The sequence below is a fragment of the Heloderma suspectum genome, chromosome 4 (assembly GCF_057233095.1).
Source record: "Heloderma suspectum isolate Gila_16-S chromosome 4, 16-S_ref, whole genome shotgun sequence".
NCBI lineage: Eukaryota > Metazoa > Chordata > Lepidosauria > Squamata > Helodermatidae > Heloderma > Heloderma suspectum.
The window spans coordinates 59,244,583-59,262,430 of NC_139461.1; the positions used below are offsets into that span (position 1 = coordinate 59,244,583).

General features: G+C 40.5%; 1 protein-coding gene across 5 annotated transcripts in view; it reads right to left on the reverse strand.

Moving 5' to 3' along the window:
* The window catches only part of CSPP1 (centrosome and spindle pole associated protein 1), a 97,048-nt gene that overhangs the window by 17,104 nt on the left and 62,096 nt on the right, over positions 1-17,848 (reverse strand). For 4 of the 5 annotated variants that reach the window (XM_084849362.1, XM_084849360.1, XM_084849364.1 and 1 more), the window contains 7 exons: positions 17,646-17,798; positions 15,703-15,815; positions 14,785-14,934; positions 14,013-14,153; positions 5,876-5,980; positions 2,557-2,617; positions 2,324-2,447 (listed from right to left, as the gene is read on the reverse strand). In XM_084849362.1, coding sequence (XP_084705488.1) covers positions 2,324-2,447; positions 2,557-2,617; positions 5,876-5,980; positions 14,013-14,153; positions 14,785-14,934; positions 15,703-15,815; positions 17,646-17,798 — 847 coding nt within the window. The remainder of the gene's footprint in view (positions 1-2,323; positions 2,448-2,556; positions 2,618-5,875; positions 5,981-14,012; positions 14,154-14,784; positions 14,935-15,702; positions 15,816-17,645; positions 17,799-17,848) is intronic. The other variant, XM_084849361.1, reaches the window with a different exon arrangement.

Consider the following 17,848-nt stretch of genomic DNA (forward strand, 5'->3'; position numbering starts at 1 on the left):
CATTTGTGTGAGTGAGAAGGGAATTTTATCTATTTGTTTTTGAAGATTTAAACCCTTACGACAGATTGCTCCACCACCACCCCACACACACACATACATATATCAATAAGACCCAGATGCCCTTCATCCTTTGGTCAACCAATGGGGCTTCTCCTCACTTCTGCATTCCCTGGGCAACTAGCAATTTGAGCACAGTGTTCTTTCTGGCAGGGAGGGGGAAGCAAGTTCTCAGCAGGTGCTTCTTTTCTAGCCATGATGGTCTTCCTGTGAGGTGGGGGGTGCAATCTCCCAATGGCACTTAATCTTCTAGCTGACTGATGGGGCCAGGCTAGAACTGCAGGCTCTGAAGTCTGAGAAAGGTCCAGGCAGACAGAACTCCTTAAAACCATAAGCAGTATTACGCATAGAACCAAGCATAGAATCCAACTAAAGTCCTACTTAGAGTTGACCCATTGAAATGAATGGGACTTAAGTTAGGCATGACTAACAAGTCCTAGTCATTTTAATGGGTCAACTCTAAGTAGGACTTTAATTGTATTCTATCCCAAGAATCATAGGATTTCAAGGGGTCTTGAAATCATGCAAGACCATCGAATCCAACCCCCTGCTCAATGTAGGAAGCCTGATTCCCAGGCAGTCTCCCATCCAAGTACTAACCAGGGCAGACCCTGCTTAGCTTCTGAGATCAGATGAGATCAATCCTATGCTCTGCTGCGCCTACTCAACAGAACACAGCCATCACAGTCCCTCTTAGGGACTTGGTACAAGGCAAATCTCTTTCACTGAAGCAGCAACTGCTGTTTCAGTGCAGCGAGAGAAAGCAGAATGTGATTTTTGTAAAACCACCATCAATCCCTTATGCCATGTCCCAAGGCCCATGGAGTGATTCCACAGCTTCTAACATTACCTCCATCCTAACTCTTGCACCACAAAAGAGACAGCTGGTTCACATGAACCACCAATTCATGAGTTGTTTAACCCACGAGCAAGGGAGCAAGCATGCTGCTTTCCGTTGTGCTTGTAACTTCCACTTTCAATCAGCTTTAATCAACAACCCAGGATTAGGTTGTTTGATGTGATGTCCAAACCCGAAACCCTGGGTTCTTGTAGGCTTAAACAACTCAGAGCTTAACACAACAACAAGCCATGACTGGTTTCCTCCCTCACGGCTCCAATAACACATGGTTTAAACAACCCATGGATTGTTGTGATGTGAGAACCATATGTATAGGAAAGGGATTTCCCTAATTTTCACACTGGATGCACTGCAATCTTCTTCTTGTGCTTTAACAACAACAGGACGTTCCAGAATCAGGCTTTGTTGTTTATTCGTTCAGTCGCTTCCGACTCTTCGTGACTTCACGGACCAGCCCACACCAGAGCTTCCTGTCGGCCGTCGCCACCCCCAGCTCCCCCAAGGTCGAGTCCATCACCTCCAGAATATCATCCATCCATCTTGCCCTTGGTCGGCCCCTCTTCCTTTTGCCTTCCACTTTCCCTAGCAGCAGCATCTTCTCCAGGGTATCCTGTCTTCTCATGATGTGGCCAAAGTACTTCAGTTTTGCCTTCAATATCCTTCCCTCAAGTGAGCAGTCTGGCTTGTTTTCCTGGAGTATGGACTGGTTTGATCTTCTTGCAGTCCAAGGCACTCTCAGGATTTTCCTCCAACACCACAGTTCAAAAGCATCTATCTTCCTTCACTCAGCCTTCCTTATGGTCCAGCTCTCTGAGCCATAGGTTACTACGGGGAATACCATTGCTTTAACTATGCGGACCTTTGTTATCAGTGTGATGTCTCTGCTCTTCACTATTTTATCAAGATTTGTCATTGCTCTCCTCCCAAGAAGTAAACGTCTTCTGATTTCCTGGCTGCAGTCAGCGTCTGCAGTAATCTTTGTGCCTAGAAATACAAAGTCTGTCACTGCCTCCACGTTTTCTCCCTCCATTTGCCAGTTACCAATCAAGCTGGTTACCATAATCTTGGTTTTTCTGAGGTTTAACTTTTGCACTTTCTTCTTTCACCTTTGTCATAAGGTTCCTCAGCTCCTCCTCGCTTTCAGCCATCAAAGTGGTATCATCTGCATATCTGAGATTGTTAAATCTCAGAATCAGGCTACCCAGCTATAATCTACAGAATGTATATAAGCTTAAGGAAATAAAGTATAGCAGAGCAGAAGCCCCTTGTAACTCCTTCTATTAGCATTTCATTCTATGAATTTTTAATTCCACGTGAATACCTTTAATAGTTCTTCTATTGCATATTACTTGCCCGAGAGAGACTGTGTACTTTAGCAAATGCTTTAGTACAGGCCAACATCCTCACCCTTTTGCTGGCATGTCGTCATCATCACTGTGTACTTTTAACAACTGCTCCTGTAGTCGCCGCTCTTCACTGCGGAGCTGCTTCCTCATCTCTGATAGCTCATTTATTACATCCTTCCTTTCTTCTGCAAGTCAATCCAAAAAGAATTTTATACAGAATACTAGCATCTGTTCTCCCTTGAGAACTTTCAGGAATGACTTTGGGTATTATTTCATAATATACAGATTTCTTACCATATGCACGTAGCTGGTTTCTTCTAGCTGGGACTGGAGGAGACTGAACTCTGGGAATATCCTAGTAAAACATTAATATATGTATATGTACCTAAAAATAACCACATCAATAGTCGGGGAGGAAAATGATAACTTCTTTTGGTTTATTTTCATGCATTCTAAGAGCCTAACTATAAGTGATGTTAGCAATGTCATTAGCAATCACATTTTTAATTAAATACCAGGCATTGCGGGGGGGGGGGGGAGATAGCGATCAGCACCAGTGTGTGGGGAGGTATGTTCAAATCCTTCCCTCTCGTGCTGCAATGTAAGTAACTCCCCCCCATCCCACCCTGCTCCACATGCAGCAATTAGCATTAGGAACAAACCTCCCACCCACATCAAATGGGAGGTTTTTTCCTAATGCTAATTACCACACTTAGAAGGGGGGAGGGGTGGGGGAGAGGGAAAAAGCTCCTTCTTACTGAGATTACGACATGAATCTCCCCTCCTTGTGCTCTGTGGTGCCGATGACAATTGCCCGCCCCCAGGCCGGTATTAAATAATGCAGTTACAAATCACATTGTTAGCATCACATCTAGTTAGGCCCTAAGAACCACAAAATGAGTACTATGAGCTTAAGGAGGAGTTAGGCTTGATTTCCGCAAAACAGCAGCTTAACACATGGCAAATTGCTTTTGAGACTGAGGGCTTTCAAAAGCACTTTGCAATACAGCAGAGGAGTCAAGTATTTGAAGAAAAAAAGTTCAAAATCCCACCAGATTAGTACAAGCCCTCTAGATTCCAAGGACTGGCCAGGTTCACACCATCAGCAGGGGGTAATATGCAGTATGGATTGTTTCCCCTGCCCCTGCACCATTACCTGTGCCACGTCGTGGGTTGCTGTGTTGTCTGAGCCCATGCAGCGTGGGGTGGCTTCTAACCCACCCCACAACCCATGGCTTGTAGTAGGGGGCAGGGGAAACAACCAATACTGCATATTTTCCCGCGCTGATCATGTGAACCCAGCCGCTGTCTTTTACTACACCACTTTCTAACACAAATGAACTTATGTTAAATACCTCCACTCTCCCAGTTTTCAAATCTCTAAGAGACAGAAAACTTAACAGTCATATTGTAACAGAATTGCACAAACTGAAGTTGCCCTTGGAAAAGGATCTTTACCCACCACTCGTGCGACAGCATTTCCTAGCACTGTAGCTTTCCCCTCTTGTTCCTTTTACTCCTTTATGCAGCCCCATATTTTTTCAAGCTGGGAAATCATTTAGGGCACTAGAGAAACTTGTTGCTCCTTTACAGAAAATCCCCATCGCCACACTCTATTTAAGACTAGAGTGTCACTGAACAACAATTTTGAACAATTAGGATGTAATCCTATGCATATTTAGACAGAAAAAGTCCTACGACTCCCAGCATTCCCCAGCCAGCATGGGAATGGCTGGCTGGGTGAAGCTGGGAGTTGTAGGTTTCTTTTCTGTCTAAATACACATAGGATAGTGCCCTTACTCTTCCTTAAAACTATTAGACATTTGGGTAGAAAATGGCCATTTCTCCACTTTGAATTGTGAAAACACTTAACATCACTGTTCATTCATTAAGAGCACAATCCTATGGGTTGCACCCTGGGTACTTGTAAGCCCCCAAACTTGGAGGCTTAGGAGTATCCTATCCAGAGAGGGAAGCACCTCGCGCCTGCCTCTCTACATTTTAGCTAGACAGGCAATTTTGCCCATCTAGCAGAGGCTTCGGGGATGGGGAGGGAAGGAGGCTGGAGAGGCCATAGGAAAAACTGTAGTTCTGCCACCCCAGTCTCCTCCCCTCCCCCAGGAACAGCCCTTTCTTCCCGTCTAGCCAGCATGGTCGTCTCCATGCTGCCTATGAGGGGGGAGCAGGAAGGGACGGGGAATGCGGTTTCCTGGCTCCGACCTCAGAGTCCTGTCTCTGAGCTTGGAGCCAGGAAACGAAAAAATCCGATGTCCCCAGACGCTGTCTAGGGAACATAGGATTGCTCCCTTAATCAGTGATCAAACTCCAACGTTCGGAAGACTAAAGGCTGTGCTACATACTACTATATCTACAAACTGTTACCAATTTGTTCAAGCCTAAATAAATTTGATTGAGATTAGTTTCTTCTGATTTCACATATTACTACATAGAACCATTAGTAATGTCTACAATCCTACAAAGCAGGGGTGGGCAACTTGTGGTCCTCCAGATTGCAACTTCCATCAGTCTTCACCACTAGCTATGGTGGTTTGGGCTGATGGGAATTGCAGTCCTGTAACATTTGGAGGACCACTAGTTTGGCCACCCCTGTGTTTGAGATTGGGATCTTAGTTTAACTTATTAAGATTCAGTAACTAATATCCCAAACAGGACTGACTTCTCTTAGCCATCAGTGTCAACAGCTTGAAGATTTTGCAGTCATCATACTGTAGGATCTCTACAGAACTCAGTTATATGAAAAGATCCAGCATGTAACAGAATCCACAGCCCTAAACTTTCAATGTTAGATTATTTGCAGCAGGTCAAAAGCATAGTTGCGGTAGAGTCCACTGCACATTGGACATATTCTTTCAACTTAGTTCCTCAAAGACAAATGTTTTAAAATACAGTAAATGAAGGAGTCTTTGCATTGGTTATGTGGCAACTGAGACATCCAGTACTATAACATTTTCAAGATTCTCTCTAAAACTAAGCAGTTTGAAACACGTGTGGGGCTGAAAGCTAAGCACATAAACAATAACAGAAAAGAGCAGAAAAGATACCAGCTAGGTATGCTGGAGAAATCTGAGACAGACTAAAATGCACTTGGATTTCTATGAATGCAGCCTGCACAATCCGCTGCAGAGCAACCCCCTCAGGCCACATGGAGTCTGTGGACTTTGGGATGTGTTTTTTTTTTTACTTTCCCGAAATTTACGCATATTTATTTGTAGAAAAATATGCAAGTTTCTGCAGAAGAAAAGTTGAATGGAATGGGGGACAATACGCTACATATTACATAGTAAATTATGTAAATTGTTACAAAACCTCTTACATAGTTATTTGCGTATTTTTCCGCATGACAAAAAAATTTGCATCCATTTGTGAGCAGATAACCGAACAAAAGGCGTCTGACTATCTGCGAAATGCAGATGGAGCAGATTTTACACAGTCCGTACATCCCTAATGCCAACAATGTTATTTGGGTATTGCCAGGAATTGAGATATCAAATAGTATGCTGGTATACAATCCTTTATAGACCACAAGCTGGTTTAGGTCAGGACACATAGTGTCAGAAATCTATTAATGGATTATGTTAATGAGCAAACATACATGTGTATAATAAGACATACGGCTCTCCACCAAAAGGGACCTTTCTTCTTTTACTAATGGTTTGTTCTGAAGAGACGGAATAAGAGGAGAAGGCTGCCTAGATATCTGAAAAGCAGAGGGACATACAAATTGGCTCTTTAAAAATAGAAACTCAAAAAGTGCTTATACTTTAAGGAAAGGTTTTTCTTTTTTTAAAAAAAAATGGTTTCATTTGACGTAATACTGTTAGGTGCTTGGGGTCAGCCTATATTACCTTACAACTCAGTGTCTTTGTTTACAAAGAGATTCAGGATCCCATCCCAAACTCTGGAACTCTTGAGCTGGTAACCCTTTGTTCTACTAGGCCAAGGCAAGGGGCCAAGTGAGCCTTGTGTACATAGTAGGAAGTCAGGCTGGCTGAGGAGTGGGCTGATTTTGGCTCTCTACAGTAAATCACTAGACAGCTGAGGGAGAGCAGAGATCTGTTAGACTGGTGATGTTGTAGACCCTCATCTTAAGCTCAATGTAAATAAATATTTTATGAAAGAAACACCCCAAGTCTCCAGTGTCCTCCTTTTCAGGAAAATGAAGTCTGAGTTCAGTGCTGGAACCCCTGAAATTTCTTAGAAGTGGAGTGCATGGGCGTAATGATACATTTTAATACACAGATGTGCTGTTTTGTCTATTTCCAAAGTCAAAGCCAGCTTTGGTTAATCTTTAGGAACTTATGGTTACAAAGAGAGGACCATAGTAAATGAAAGCACACATACAGAGGAAAAAAGCAGCCAATTTGCCAATCAGATAAAATAGGCAAACAAAAACATTAGTTGAACCTAGACTGTAACGTTCAAATTCTCTGTAGCTATTAGTGATAAAAGCTATAACTTCAATTGATTGGAACCTCCATTGGTTCAGCTGCACAGAACTGTATGGGAAAGGTTTAGCAACTTTCCAACTGCCCAGAGTTTTTTTAAAAAGTTAGTACACAAGGTCTAGGAACACATGGAGATGTTTGCCATTGGAGGGGAGAGGTTCAGCAGAGCAGGCAGTACTTCAAAGGGGTGTGTGTGTGTGTGTGTGTGTGAGAGAGAGAGAGAGAGAATATCAGTAGCCTGGTGTGTGTGTGTGTGTGTATGTGTGTGTATAGGTGAATGGGAGTCATGTGTCCAGGAGAATGAAAGGAAAATGATACAGAAAATATTTCACAAAACTTACACAGATTTTCTCCACAGTTGTAGTAATTTGTGGTCATCATTTTTACACAGGTTCCCACTTGTAATACTGTTTTCCCCCCAGTTTACTTTCTGATTAATGTTACTGAATGTATTACCATTTTATTTAAAAAATAAATATCTCTTTCAGAATGAGGCCATTTCAAATTATGTGATGAAACCAGTAACTTTTCAGATACTACAACACATATGACAAATTCAAACAAGGGGTATTCACAATCTTTGGCCCTGTGCAGATGTTAGTTTTGTATGCTGGGAGGGAGGGATAAGAGGAATCATGATTGCTGTGGCCGGCCCCACCCCTTGTGCGTTTATATTCCATGTATTGATCAGAGCATGTACATTGTGGCCCTCATGAACTGGCTTCCAAAAGTGCCTTCTGTGCACCCTATGTTTCTGTTGTGCTGATTATACAGGTCACTATGCACACATTCTGATCAACCATTCTGACATGGGCACTGGCTGCGCAGGGCCTGCCACCATGATTGTGATCTTCCCCCACCCATCTCCTCACACATACTAATTAAGTAAAATGAACATCTGCACAGGACTTTAATACAACCACTAAAGAGCTTGTCTGATAAGCCAAAATCCAGGAAAGTAAAACACAGATACTGCAACAAAAATGTTATGTTCCGGTATGATCATTCTAATGTGACAGCTAGATAGAAAGGATTTGGCTCGGGACAGACTGCTTAAACTGAGAGAGAAGATGATGTTATTGGGCCTGGTATGGATTAAAGTAGGTAGTAAACGGAAAAGTAAGTTTCCTTTTCTGCCATTTATAAACAACAAACCTGTCCAGCCAGCTCCAGCCACTGAATACCTTGTTCAGAAGGACTGTAGAACCCTCTGGAAAACTCTGTCTGTTGAGGGTGCTCCTGCACCTCCCCACCCCCACTCCTCACAGTTCTACACCTAACAACAGAAACATCAGAAGAACTCATGGTTCAAATTCAAGCTTAGATCTCATGGTCCTTCAGTCTCTACATTTTTAAATTAAAGTTCTAAAAAGGAGTATACATCATTTTACAATATGTCAGTATTTGTTTAACTGTTTCTAATTTTAATCGGGAAAGAGAAGGAGGTGGGCATCCAAAGTAAATCACAAAGAAGAGAAACAGGTTCTCAGGATGCAAAAAAAAAAAATTATTGTAGGAAGCCCAATGAGTTTTGGCCTTTTTCTTATTTTTAGGTCTTCTTCAGGGGGCTGTAACATTAATGGTAATAAAAATTACAAACAGGACAACACACATAATTAAAACATTACTAAAATACAAATTGCCACAGGGGCTTATGCATGTATAACATTCTTATAAAAAACAAATAAAACCTGTTTATTTACTAAGAATAACATATAAGTTCATACTTACTAGAGAAAAAAGTCTGCAGAATTTTTTCAGCAAAAGATTGTCTCCTGTGTCTATCTACTGGCAACTGGAAAAGATGTTTCTCGAATCTTATCTTATACTCTTTTGTCCATTTTTTCCCTAGCTCTGTCAGGTGTTTCCATGTTGATGCAATCCAGCCAAGGTCTCAAAACTGAACTGTACTGTGGTAGCTAGGGAATGTGTGTAAATCACCTACAGGTCATAAGAGTGGTAGAAATTCAAGGTCTTCATTTAAACCACATGGAGAGTGTTCAGTCTCAAAATCCACTCAGCTTCTCTCAACAGATATTTTTCTTCCTTAATATCAAACATATCCCGTGCCCAAATGTAAGAGAATGCTGTTTTTCTGCGAAATGGCTTTTAAGTGGGGCACCTGGTCTGTTGTTCTTAATGTTACTCAGGTGTTCCCCTATCCATCTTTTTAAGGGTCTTACTGTTTTTCCCACATAAAGCTTAGGGAATTTACACTGGACAGCATAAACTACAAAGGCACTACTGCAGGTAGTGAAATGCTTCAAATTGTATATCTGTTGGTTGGAGGGCTTTTCAAATTCTATAGTTTTGGAGGTGTACTTAACGGTAGCTGCAGTGTCCACATGGGTGATGGCCCCGAGGCATGGAAGCACCTGGCAAGACATTGACTAAACTTCTGCTGAGTTCTTTAAATTCATTTCTTATCAGAAAATTCCTGATGTTCCTGGTTCTTTTAAAAGAAATCAGCAGTTTCTATTGGCAATCTGAAATATGTTGTATTATATGCCAATATCTTTTTATGCTCCCTTGCAATTTGTTGGAAATATGGTCAAATGTTAAAGCACAGTTGATTCTGTCTGAGGATGTTCTGTTTGTATCTACTAACAGCTCAGCCCATGGTCTTTCTCCTGCCTTTTTAAAGCCCTGTGTTCTTATAGGCTCAGGGTATCCTCCTTCCCTTAAATGCATGGAGAGAATGCGCGATTTCTATCTAAAATCTGATCTGTTGGAACAGTCTCACTTGAGACGTAGAAACTGTCCATATAGGAGGTTATTCCTTGGGGAGCTGGGGTGCGAGCTATCATATTTTAAATACACACAAATGTCAGTGGGCTTTCTATAAATTGTGGTGGCAAGTTACTCCCCCTCCTTTCTCACTTTGAGATCTAAAAAGTGAAGTTCCAGGGTGTTAGAATGAATATTATATTTGATGTTGGCATCCCTGGTGTTTACCCACATTATGAATTGTTGTAGCTCCTCCTCGCTCCCTCTCCAAATGGTAAATATATCATCAATACACCTCAGCCATATCAAAAGTTTTGTTGTATATATTGGCCCTCAGGTGAAAAAAGTTCTTTTCATATTCTGCCATATACAAGTTGGCCACTTCTGGGGCCATAGAGCAGCCCATGGCAACCCCTTTTGCCAGTAAAACCTATTATCATATTGAAAATAATGTTGGCAAAGGGCTGATTCTGCAAGGGAGAGAAGAAAGTGGGTGGGAGGATGTTTTTCTGTTCTCCTATTCAATGTTTGTTGTATAACTTTTAAGGTATCTTTTTGAGGTATTTGTTGTTGTTCAGTCGTTCAGTCGTGTCCGACTCTTCGTGACCCCATGGACCATAGCACGCCAGGCCTTCCTGTCCTGCGCTCTCTCCTGGAGTGTGCTCAAGTCCATATTCATTGCATCAGTGATGCTATCTAGCCATCTCATCCTCTGCCATTCCCTTCTCCTTTTGCCTTCAATCTTTCCCAGCATCAGGGTCTTTTCCAGTGACTTTTTGCATTAGGTGGCCAAAATATTTGAGCTTCAGCTTCAGTATCTGTCCTTCCAATGAGCACTCAGGGTTGATTTCCTTTAGGATGGACTGATTTGACCACCTTGCAGTCCAGGGGACTCGTAAGAGTCTTCTCCAGCACCACAGTTCGAAAGCATCAATTCTTCGGCGCTCAGCCTTCCTTATAGTCCATAAGCTTTGATTATACAGACCTTTGTCGGCAAGGTGATGTCTCTGCTTCTTACTATGCTGTCTAGGTTTGCCATAGCTTTCCTCCCAAGGAGCAAGCGACTTTTAATTTCATGGCTACAGTCACCGTCTGAGGGGATCTTGGAGCCCAAGAAAATAAAATCTGTCACTGCTTCCATTTCTTCCCCTTCTATATGCCAGGAAGTGATGGGGCCAGAGGCCATGATCTCAGTTTTTTTAATGTTGAGTTTCAAACCAGCTTTTGCACTCTCCATTTTCACCCTCAACAAGAGGCTCTTTAGATCCTCTTCGCTTTCTGCCATTTTTGAGGTATATTGGGGTATAAAGATCTTACATCCATGGTGATTAAAATAACCTTCTCCTCCATATGAACAGACTTGATTTTATTAATGAAATCAGAGGAATTATGTACATAGGACGGCATTAAAGGTATGAAAGGTTTTAGAAGCGATCCACATACTGGGAGAGTGATTCCAATACTGAATTACATCCCGTCACTATTGGTCTGCTTGAAGCGGGGGTGACTCCCTTATGAATTTTTGGCAAGGTATAAAATGCAGGAATTCTAGGGTTGGTGTTCTATAGACCTGTATTCTCCTTCAGTTATATAACCCAGGCATAATCCCTCATCCTGAATGTTTTTTTTATCTCCCTCATAATGACTTCAGTGGGATCACTATTACATACCATATATGAAACCGTGTCAGCTAGCTGTCAGAGTACTTCTTTTTTGTAGTCCATGCTGTCCTGAATTACAATGGCTCCCCCCTTATCCAGTTCTTTTATCACTATGAAGGAGTCCTGTGCTAGATTCATTAGGATCTTCCTTTCCTCATGCTTGATATTATTCCAGGGATGTGCAGTTGTTTTTTTAATCTTTTCAAGGTTTTGTAGACCTCCAGTGGATCCGGCAATACACGTCTTTGAAAAGCTTGTTGTATAAGACCTTGAAAAGATAGACCTAAACAGATCTAAAATTTTGGGCACTGGATAAGCTTGACATTAAGGAAGAAAAATACCTGTTATGGTGAGAAGCTGAGTGGATTTTGAGACTGAACACTCTCTCTCCATGTGGTTTAAAATGAAGACCTTGAATTTTTACCACTCTTATGACTTGTGGATGATTAACACACACACCCTAGCTAACACAGTACAGTTCAGTTTTGAGACCTTGGCTGGATTGCATCAACATGGAAACACCTGATAGAGCTAGGAAAAAGATGGACAAAAGCATATAAGATAAGATTCAAGAAACATCTTTTCCAGTTGCCAGTAGATAAACACAGGAGACAATCTTTTGCTGAAAAAATTCTGCAGACTTTTTTCTCTAGTAAGTATGAACTTATATGGTATTCTTAGTAAATAAGCAGGATTTATATGGTTTTTATAAGAATGTTATACACGCATAAGCCCCTGTGGCAATTTGTATTTTAAAAAAAGGTAAAGGTAAAGGTGTCCCCAACCAGTCGTGTCCGACTCTAGGGTGTGGTGCTCATCCCCGTTTCTAAGCTGAAGAGCCAGCGCTGTCCGAAGACGCTTCCGTGGTCATGTGGCCGGCATGACTGAACACCGAGGTGCACGGAACGCTGTTACCTTTCCCGCCGAAGCGGTACCTATTTATCTACTTGCAATTTCTTGCTTTCGAACTGCTAGGTTGGCAGGAGCTGGGACTGAAGACGGGAGCTCACTCCGTCACGCGGCACTCGGGTCTCGAACTGCTGTCCTGCTGACCTTCCAGTCTGCAGTTCAGCGTCTTAACCACTAAGCCACCGCGGCCCTAATTTGTATTTTAGTAATGTTTTAATTATGTGTGTTGTCCTGTTTGTAATTTTTATTACCATTAATGTTACAGCCCCCTGAAGAAGACCTAAAAATAAGAAAAAGGCCAAAACTCATTGGGCTTCCTACAATAATTTTTTTTTGCATCCCAAGAACCTGTTTCTCTTTGTGATTTAATTTTAATAGGGAACAGGCTATTTTACATATCAATATTCAGGAAATGAAATGCTAGCTATAGGATACCAGATGTCACCTGCCTGAATTAAGACATTTCTCAGAGGTGGCTTGGAAGATTTCGCAAGCAGTGCTAGTCCATAGCTACTCACCTCCTTCCCCATCTTTGTTTAGACACACCAGGAGGTATTTGTCACTGCTTGGATCCTCAAAGTAGCTACTTCCTAACCACATTCCCTTGTTTATTTTCACCCACTTCTATTCTTCTGTATACCTCTGTATTTCCAGAACATATGCAACTGTTTGAAAACACTGTTTGCCTCCTGGCTATCTAGCTACTATGCTTAATGGCAATATCAGAACTTTATTATTGATGGTATATAAAGATCTGTTACATTTGTGTTCAGAATATTTACAGCTTTCCAAATTATGCGTATAGGGGCTCTAGTAAAGAAATTAAGTGGATAGATGAATGAGTTCTTGCTCATGGTCCTTGAAGTGCCCCATGAAAATGTAGCTATAAACTTTGGGGACTGCTTCATCCACTACAGCTAAACATGTACGAACTGTGCATTTAGGAACTTTGACGAGTGGCATCTCCCAAATGCATGTTTAGTGTACGTAAAATCATTCAAATATTATAGAAAAGACAAACAACTTTCAACGAAAAGACAACCACCCATTTTTCTTTAACATATGAAACAGACCTTGGTTTTCACTGCTCTGCCTTAATGGTTAAGCCACATCCAGAATAAGCACCTGCATGCTCAAGGGCAGGATAGGCCATTGTGGCAACCTTCCCAAGCAAACAGGCAGTGACAAAGGCCTGCTTGGGCTTTCATTTAGCAAACCCAGGGATAAGAGTGGATGAGGCTTTTGAGATAGCTGTTGAAGCTATCTGAATTATCAACCCCTGCAAATGTACATTAAGCAGTGTGAGGAAGAGGAACTAGTTCATTACAACTTTGACCTAGATGACAGGATAGAATAAATGGGCTGAGGAACTATGAACTGTCAGATTATTCACAGTATAGACCAAATTTGACATGTTTACCTTTTAAAGGACAGGCTTTCATTTTGCTCTACAAAATAAAAATACGAACATTTTCAAATGGAAATAGAAAGATTTCCACTAACTGTGCCTTTAAAATCAATTTTTTTCTCCATTACTACTACCCATTTTAAAATTCCATCAACTATATTTTTAGAGGTTCCAAGTGGTCTCTACAGAACTGTTTGTGATTTCCTGATATCAGTGCAATTTGTCTTGCGGTTAAAATCATCATCATAGGTTTGGATTCAAAAGGTAAAGTCCAACATAAGTCCTATTTAGAGTAGAACCATTGAAATGAATGGGATTTAAGTTAGTCATGACTAACTGAAGTCCCATTCATTTCAATGGGTCTACTCTAAGTAGGACTTATGTTGGATTTCACCTAAAGACCCCACCTGGAAGGCACTTTCATGCACCCCTCAAAAAGCCACTCCAGAGGGCTCCATTAATCTCCTGGAACCAATTTTTGGAATGGTGGGGGTAGGCCATAATAAGATGGAGAAATAGGTGAGCCTCCTTGGATCCAAGACAACATAATTCAAGAAATAGGTTTTTTTGAAAGATTACCTTTTCTTCTTCAATTATTATATGTTTTTCAATTTCACTATTCTGTTTATCCTGCCTTTCTTCTTCCTCTATTTTTTTTCTCTCTGCCTCTTTTTTCCTTTCTTCAGCTAATCGATATAGTTCTTCATTTTTTAATCTTTGCTACAAAAAGATAAAAGTGTGATGATACAAAAGAAAAAAGTATTTTTGACAAACTTTGGTCACAATTCAACAAATGCTGAGGATATGGATTTCTTCTTTCACTTAAACATCAGGGGCAATTACATGATTGCAATAGCGACGTATCTGCAAAGTCTTCCTTGATAATGCAGAGAATGGGAAAAACCCATCCATGTGTAGGAATGCCATGCACATACCAGACTCTTCAGAAGAGAAAGAATCCTAAGGAACAGTATAATATACTTAGAAATATTCCCTAGTTAAAATAAATAAGCCTTACTTCCACGTAAGTATACATGGGGGCAGAGGTATAACATTCTTTTAACTGTTTGTGGGATTAAAATAAAGTTGGAGTGGTGAATAAACATATACAATCTATTCACTCACTAGTAAGATAGAAAGTACTCTAGAAGGAAGTTAGAACCTGGTGTACAATTAAGAAAGATGGCCTTTGACAATTCTAATCTTTACATCTTTTAGTATTATGACTGTTATGCTTAGTCTCCCAATACATTTTCTTAAATGAGATTCCCAAAGAATTTAATCTCCCAAAAGGTGCATGGCTCTCTTTAAGGCAGGAATCTATCAAATATACACAAGTTAAATACCACACCTCTTCTTCTTTCCTTCTCTTCTTTTCCAGTTCTTCATCATATTCTCTCTGTATTCTAGCCCTCTGCTCTGCTAGCCTTCTTTCTTCCCTTTCTTCTTCAAGTCTTCGCCTTTCACGCTCTTCTTCTTCTCTCTTTCTTTTCTCCTCTATCTAGAAAAAAAATACCCAAGTATTTATCTGTTTAACAGTAATAAGAATAGTCAAGCCTTTTACACCTAGTGGGATTCTATAAACTAGCTTAAGATCTGTATCATCACTGCCAATTAATACAAACGCAGCTGCCTCAGTGTACTGATAAATGAAAGCTTTCTACTGTCACAACATTCTGCTTTGAGTCTTCTCAGTCACCAGAGAATGCCCTGATACCACCCATCCATCCAACATGAGGCCTTATGCACCTCATACAGATTGCCAGATGTTCTAGTAGCTTGATGAATGATGACAATTAGATGTGAAACAGCGAAGACAAGTAGCCTCAGATTTACTTTTCTCTATACATCATTCCATTCTGAATGAAATATCCACTATAAAAATGTAATGGGTTGGACTACATGTTTTAACATTTGCTGAAGAGCTAATAGATCTTCTTATACAGTACAGTGCAGTTTGTCCAGCAGATCTTAATTAACATTGCCCAACTGTTAGGCAACAAAGATACACAAACATATTTCTGCAGACCTAGAGAATTTTATGCTGCCTCTTGTGTGTAGATGATGTCATTTGAGTGCATACGAATCTTGGAAAATAAGTTGGCTATTAGTATAGAGAATATTATATGAAAAAGTGTGTTTCTGTTAAATGATTAGAAACCATGAGCAGCATTGCTTCACAAATGCCTTAAAAGCTATATTTATTAATAAAAGTTTGCTAAAATCAGAAAGATCACATGCTTCATTTAATATTGTTACACATACCCACCTGAAAACGAAGGAAGTTCTTGTATGATTCTTGTCGTCTAAGCTGTTCCGGTGTTGGGGTCTCACCAAAAACGTTACCACGTGCATACGGGGATGTCTGTGTATATGTAAAACCTAGTTTAAAAAAAAAAGTGGGGATTGCAAGCATTGGTAAATTTGTCCTTTCACAAAAGCTTTCAACCTGCTGTTTGGTATCATGTTCTGCAGAATGTTGTAATGCTGGTTTCATTATTCAATGTAACCTGAATTTGCAGTTATGTGAACATTCCATTTCCAAGTGAAGCACCAACCAAAACAATTCAGCAACTCCTATAGCCTAAAAACAGCAAAATCTAAAACACAACATACACACACACTTGGATACTTCTAGCTTACAAAGAATGTGTAGGCACAGTCCAGTCCACTGGATCCATAGACTTGAAAAAATTATTTTCCCTCATCTCCCTCCCGACACATATGCAGAGCACACACACAGGTAGTGGAACAGGACACTTCAGGAATGGGAGGTCAGTGAGCACTTAATATATTCTCCATCAAAGCATAACTAATTTGCACCAGGGGCGGGGGCATAAAGGCTGGATGGAGATATGGGAGGTGTGTAAATATCAATGTGCACATATAGGCAGGGGGACAAGGGGAAAACAAGGATCTTTTTAGCCTGCGGGAATTCTCTGCATTCAAGTGCTGGACCCATGGTGGTCTAGACTGTGCCGAAGGTGTTTTGAGCTTCAACAAAGGTTTGCCATGCATTTGCGCATGTTAAATACTTTAAAATCACTATTGAAAAGCTTTGAGGGAAAGAAACGTATCTGGCAACATCATCCACATAGGTAATTTCAGAGTCTAATTTCTAAATTCCCCCTTACTTGTACTTTAAACATACATGTGTAAATTAAGAAAATAATTTGATTACAAAACTGAAAATGCTACAGTCAATAGAAAGATCTAAAGAAAGGTCTACCTCCAGCATTTCCAAGTGGTTGGCTTTCAAAGTGGCAAGATCCCTTAAACAAACACATCTAATAATTAGGTTGGAGATACTTTGCTGGGTTTTTTTTTTCTAAAAACCAAAAATGCTTTTACATTTTTTATACACTGTGTCAAATTCCATGTTTCTGAACCCTGATGGATAATCCTGTGTTTGATTACTGCTCAAGAGATAAGTTTTTAATGTGATTGACTAGTGAATGTAAATATAAAATAGCCATGGAATTCTGCACACATTGTTGCATGGAGATATCTGCCCACTATCAAACTACTTTGTACTAGTTCTCTGGATCATGCCTACAAGGAATACTATGTTTGGGTTTCAGTCACTTGCATAGATATTGAGACATAATTAAACTATCACATTCCCAAATCATACTATTTCTTGAAAATGTTTGGCACTCATAACAAGATCCTTTTTTTTTTTTCATTTCACTGACTAAAACCACAACCAAGAATGCAACGTATTTTAAAAGGCTGGAATTTGTACTTCTTCACACAACCCAGCATAAAGGCTCTGAAATAGGGCTGCCACCCTTCTTCCCTGGCAGAATCTCGGTGTCTGAACAGTTGTCCTGAGCTATTAAAGCAGCTGGGGGGAAAGGGGGCAGCTCTAGTATGAAATTTGCTGAAGGTCTTACACATGAGGGGTTTGCATGCTGAGCTTTTTCCTGTTAATTTCTCTTGATAGAGGACACTCTGTAAATGCCTGAAGGAACTCCCTGGACATGCACAGAGTGCTTTACAGCATAGAACAGGAAACTACAAGGGATACAAAAATATTTATTAGTGTAACAATACAGGCAGGGTTTAGTACTACCACCTATCAGTTTAAGAGGATTGAAAGAAAAATATAGGACTGCCTTCAATGGAAAGTACAGTATAGGAAGAACATAAAATAATTTTGACCAGTGACACAACACACATTTACAACTGAATATATGGTATTATTTAAACCTGCTATTTTATTTGTAGATTCATCTGTAATCTCAAGTCTTGGGGAGGCCAAACTTAGGTCAACAGATACTATAGCTCTTTTATCTTCATGTACTCGTGCCTCTGGATTATGATATGCATCTTCATTTTGCTTGTGCATCATTTTCAAGTCAGCTGAAGAAAAGGGGGAAACAGCCATTTATAATATTTTATTCCAACAAGAG